At 34.9% G+C, this 6,000-nt stretch overlaps 1 protein-coding gene across 4 annotated transcripts in view; it reads right to left on the bottom strand.

Moving 5' to 3' along the window:
- Positions 1-1,604: 1,604 nt before the first annotated feature.
- LOC140146788 (carbonic anhydrase 7-like) overlaps positions 1,605-6,000 on the bottom strand; it is a 43,162-nt gene continuing 38,766 nt past the window's right edge. For 3 of the 4 annotated variants that reach the window (XM_072168670.1, XM_072168671.1, XM_072168673.1), the window contains 3 exons: positions 5,075-5,138; positions 4,528-4,694; positions 1,605-2,307 (listed from right to left, as the gene is read on the bottom strand). In XM_072168670.1, the coding sequence (XP_072024771.1) occupies positions 2,128-2,307; positions 4,528-4,694; positions 5,075-5,138 (411 nt within the window). In that variant the 3' untranslated portion in view covers positions 1,605-2,127. The remainder of the gene's footprint in view (positions 2,308-4,527; positions 4,695-5,074; positions 5,139-6,000) is intronic. The other variant, XM_072168672.1, reaches the window with a different exon arrangement.

The following is a 6,000-nucleotide window of genomic DNA, read 5'->3' as shown; positions in this document are numbered from 1 at the left end:
CAAAATCTTACCTTATTTGCTAAAGATGAAACTCAGCAAATAAACGGCCGATTTTGATGACCTTTTCGATGTGTTAAAGACATTTTCTACACAACACGATCAAGAAAACAGTTTGACTGTAGATCCCAAAACAAAGCTACTATACATGTTCAGAGCATCAGTGAAATTCCATAATCTTACTTCTGGGTAGCGTTTGTTTGTTCTTGGATGGGTTTGTTATAGTTTTTTCAGTAATGATTTCGCCAAGCATCGATCGCGGTAAATGGATCATACATGAAAGTAAGTACCATTGATAGCTTTTCTTTTCATGCGTCAATGGATAGGCGGATTAAAACTTGGCCGATCGAAGTCGTTGTGGTTCCTTCTCATCTCTTTCTTCCATGATATAATCATGCTTCACGCGAATGCACACTAAACTAATTATATAGATCCATTTTCGATCTATTGATTACACGGAATCCTTGGCGGAGCTGTTTTCAGCATTATTATCACACTCGCGTAAAAATCAAATGGTGGCTAGCAAGGCGATGTCGACGCTGGAGGTCAAAAATTGGACTAGCAAGAGCAACCGTTGGCGGCGCATTGTATTTTGAAATGCGAGAATTACTTTTTGCTGTATGACAAATTGCATGATCTGGTCTTTCATCTCAGATACACTGAGAGAAGAGAGAATTCCTTTGGAAACGAAGAAGCTGGCATGAAGTCGTCAAATTTTTTTAAAAATTTAAGCGCTTACCGATCGATGGTCGATCGTAATAACATGTGGGCGTGTCTTGTAGGTTAACATACATCTAAAGGACTTCTTAATTTAATAGCTCGTCTCAAAGCCCTTCCCAAGTTAAAAACTTAATGCAGAATGCGTTGTTTTTTTCGAGTTTTTTTTTTTCTTTAATATTTTTTATACGTGGGATGAGCTTTTTGATAAGAATATAGCACCTTTTTTTTTTATTTCTCAAGGAGGTTTCACTTAAGGGCTGGGGTATGAACGTTTGGACAGTATTTATTGTGGGACATTAGAGCACATCAGATATATCGAATTGCATTCTGAATACGAGAATGTCATTCTGATATCAAATAATTTTGATTTTTGAAATTCGCAATTTAATACACATTTTATGGCAAATCATTAAAATTGATATTTTTGATATTTAACAGTACTTGAAGTAAACTTTATAAATCTGATGATTTATACTTAAAGTGTATGTAGGTGGGATGAAAAGCCGACGATCAATTGAAAGTTTTGACCTTTCGTATTGAAGATATGGATTTTTTTCCCAAAACACCAAAAAAAAAAAATTAGGTCTTTTTGGAAAAAAATCCATATCTTCAATATGAAAGGTCAAAATTTTCAATTGACCGTCGGCTTTTCCTCCCAGCTACATACACTTTAAGAATATGTCATTAGATTTATATAATTTACTTCGAGGACTGTTATATATCAAAAATTTGACAAATATCAAATTTTTATAATTTGTCATAAAATTTGTATTATATTGTGATTTTCAAAAAATGACAATTATTTGATATCAGAAAGACATACTTCGTATTCAGAATGCAATTCGATGGGTCTGACGTGCTCTCATGTCCCACAAAAAATACTGTCGAAACGCAATAAACGCTCATTTTAGATCCCTTAAGTCAAGATGAAGAATTTTATTGAGATTGACGATTTGGGCTATTTTGACGTCTGGCGATGTCAGACCAGAGATTGTTCTGCGGTTGGATTGAAAAAAAAAAACAGCCGAAAAACTGAATAACGCGCCAAAAAGCGAGCGATTTTACTAATGCGAGCGGGGCTATGAGACGAACTATTAAATTAAGATGTATTAATAACTTACCGTATGAACAATTACATGGTTGTTGTTCTTTATCCGTAATAACTAAGGAGAACGTGTGCATGTAGGTAATCATGATAGGTAAACATCATTTTGCATACTGCATGATTCTTACTTCTAAAATACATACTGCTTTAAAAGACCCGATTTCCCCCTTTAAAGCCATTACAACAGACATTAAAATTTATTAAAAACTTCTAAATTCTGATACGCCACCTTGCTACGTCCAATAATACCCGCAATTTTTAAATAACAATAGCTCAAAAATATCATGATTGATCCGTTTATTAATTTAGACATTCTTCAAGTTCTGTTTTAGAATCTGTTTAAGCATCGATAATGGGTTTTCACCAGCGACGTAAACCTTCCTGTGGTTCAAAGGTTGCGTTGGCCGGAAGTTGTCAACCAGATGCGTATTCGCCGATCCATCTTCGAGCTTCAAATCTCCATACACGGAACGAAGAGCTTGTAACTGAGCGGAAAGAAAGATAATTAAAGTCTTTGGTTAATGGTGAATCGGAGTGGATATAATTAGTTTTGTCCCCAACGGGTAAATATTTAATGTATACTTGTGGTAAGCAACTATTTATAAATATTTTTTTTATGTAAAGCACATCTAAGTATTAACAGCTGAAATCTAGGAGATAAGACTGACGATACTTCATCCTCGTTCAGGTACAAGTCACCTGGTGAAGTGGGTCGCCGTGGATAGCTGGTCGGGATATCAATCGGGCTTATTTAAATACCCTGATCGGAACCGACTGTAATGAAGTCTTTTATCATCGGTCATCTGCGCCGCCTTTTCCAGATGAACTACGAAGAGAGCCAATTTTCTCTTGCGGAGATTAGAACCCGGGACCACGCTTGTCATTGCTGTTACACAAATGCCGGGACAAACACGACCAACCGTATCTTCACATGCTTCACTTTATCGTTTTTCAAACATATTCATTCGCTCTAATAACAGTACAAGTCTTTGTTTGTTTGTTTAAGCGGTCGGTCCGGGTGGACACACACTTGGGTTCTAATGTTTGTGTAATTATGGTGAGAAAATCCCAGCAAACACAAAACGTTTTCGACATCATTCGCAAAAGGTTACAAAAGGTTATCAAAAACGTTTAAATGTCGGGTTATATAAAGGGTATACTAAGAGTATAAAACGTTTTTATTACCTTAAAAAACATATTTTGATAATCTACTGCTCAGCAAACAAAAATGTTTTACAGAAAACGTTTAAATGTCGGGTTATATAAAGGGTATACTAAGAGTATAAAACGTTTTTATTACCTTAAAAAACATATTTTGATAATCTACTGCTCAGCAAACAAAAATGTTTTACAGAAAACGTTTAAATGTCGGGTTATATAAAGGGTATAAAAACGTTTTAATAACATTCCAAAAACATTCTTGAAAACTTGATACAAAACATTCTAAACAGAATGTTATTTTGGGGTTGAAAAAATATGTTGCGAAAAATGTTTGCCCAAAATATTTTCAATAACGTTTTAAAAACGTTTTCATGACCTTTATATAACCCGACATTTAAATGTTATTAAAAGGTTTGAAAAAACATTTTAAGAACATTTCTGTGTTTGCTGGGTTGAAATATTTTAACATAGTGTTATTTAAGTATTGACACAATATTTGGCAAAAATGTTTGCAAAAATAGTTTACAATGACATTTTTTGAAAACATTAAAAAATATTGTTGTAGTGTGTTTTCATAAACGTTTTCAAAACGTTTTAAAACGTTATCATGACCTTTATATAACCCGACATTTTAATGTTATTAAAACGTTTTTACCTAAACCAAAAGCCAAAATATAACTTTTTGTGTTTGCTGGGAAAATAGGTTCTGTACGAGACATAATAACTACACTGAGCCAAAAAATCCTTACACTTGGAAACAAATCCCAATTTTAAAACTAAACCATATTTGGGTAAATTTATTTATATAATCGGATCCTTAAAGAACTTTAAAAATTGCCCTCGATTAGAGAAAAGCGAGGGTAATAAATCTTCTTTCCCTGCTCTTATTACGATGCATCCACCTGTTGTTAACTATAGTCAATAATGACATTTTGGTATGAACACACCAGTAGGGATTCTAGCTGACAGCTTTTCAAATTTGCTTTCAAAACTTTTTAAGGATATGTACGCGTCATGCATTATTTAATCATTCACATATGACACACCATTAAATCTCAGGAAGTAAATTTACAAGCATTTGATTAGATTGATTTGATTAGGTCCAGTTTTTTCTTCTCTGTACTTTTCACGACTTTCAATTTATTTTTCAGTTCTTTTTTTTTTCAGTTTTCTTTAGTTCCTTTAAATTCTTTTGATCCCATCAATTAATTGTATGGCCACCGTTATTGTCTATAACGGTTGTGCATCGTCGTCGCATGCTCCCGATCAGGCGTGTATAAAGGAAAAAAAGAAAAGAAAAAAGAAAATAATTTAAGTTTTTCGCCACTATCGTAGAATGGATTATGACTCGCATGCCACGATGGCCTGTGCACTCATGGCATCCACCTCACCATTCACATACTATTTCATTGCCTGGAACTGAACTGCAAAGTACTTCTCTTAGGTATATTTTTGGTGTAAATACCTGTATAGGATGCATTTCGTGAGCATGACATCCATCTGGAAATACAAGTCCGATACAAACGAACAAACAACCAACAAACCTGTTTCAATGATACTTCTATTGGTGTCTTGTACACAATCCATTGGACTACTTCATTACAGTGTGGTGTGGTTAGTGAACCTTCATAGTAGAAGTAGTTCTTCAGATCTTCCTTTTGAGGCATCAGGCCAGCAATGGGAAACACCCCAGGAAACGTGTGCTTATCGTCTAGTTCAAACAAAGAACAGTAATATTACCATGGATGGGAAAATTTAGGATTACGAAACTGACAGTGATGTATGAGATGTACACTTAAGTTGAATTATATACTAAATATCTGAGCACAAGCGATAGGTTTTTAGCCAATGAGTTTAGCGCTCTTTGTTGCTCTTGAAAAACTACGCTACCTTATTGGTCAAATGCAAATCGCTCGTCGCTCATCAATGAAGTATAAATTCAGCTTTAGTCTATTCTAACGACACCGACAATGAATGCCTCTTCCGAGGGACAGTAAAACAATACGACGAATGCACGGATGTCTAAAGCAGTTACCCCTCGGGTTGTTATAAATATAGGTGAACAAAAGAGAGCAAAAAGGATCCACATACCTTTGAACATAATTTTGTCTATGACTTGTACAAGTTCATCAAATGTAGGATTTGGTTTGCCGACCTGTGTATCACAGAAGAATCGTGTTAGCGTTAAATTTTAAAGAAAACACTGAAAGTTAATACGATTGATGGCCGTAGAGTTGATCGGAGACAATATTTACACTACTAGTGACCCAATCAATGAAAACAATTGAGGACATATTTCTACGTTAAATTCTACTATACTAGTCGATCATGGGTGATAAATTATGAGGCGAGAGGCCTAGATGCACGATGGATGCTACGTGTTTTTATCTTTAAGATTCTCGTTTTTAAAGTGACTCGAAAAGAATGTAAAGTTTATTAATGGAATATAAAATGAAAGTAATATCGAAGTGTTATGTTAATGTGAAGGCTAATCTGAGCAGGTTCAGGTTCTATTCAGGTAACGTTGACGGGTTAGTGCCTAGTTCTGAAAATCCTTGTTTGAAGCTATGTGCTGGTACATGCCTGCTGGGTATGGGAGAAATAATCGTCAGTGGGAATTACAGAGGGAATTACCTGCGATGTCGAAAGGATCAATATAATCGCAATGTAGTCGTATAATTTATGTTTTCTATTGCGGTTCCCTTTACTTGCTATTAAAAACTGCACTTTTGTCAAAAGTGCTATTCTGGAAAAAATATTGCCGAGAGATTTTTAAATGTGTTGTGTGCAGCCACGTGTATTTGAGACAAATTAGTCTCTTTGTTTAAAGTAGCCTACTGATAAAAGCACTATCCACACACGTTTATAACATGTGTTGAACACTTTGGTAGGTGTGGTAGCGCCATCTATTGATAAATGAGTGACGTACTGTCTATAACCGAATAAATTTAACTACATACTCATGTGCAGCTCTTTTGTCATTTATTAAATGAGTCCCTTTTTCATGTTGATTGTCA

Source organism: Amphiura filiformis, chromosome 2 (assembly GCF_039555335.1).
Source record: "Amphiura filiformis chromosome 2, Afil_fr2py, whole genome shotgun sequence".
Classification (NCBI taxonomy): domain Eukaryota; kingdom Metazoa; phylum Echinodermata; class Ophiuroidea; order Amphilepidida; family Amphiuridae; genus Amphiura; species Amphiura filiformis.
This window is presented reverse-complemented; position numbering and strand designations above follow the sequence as displayed.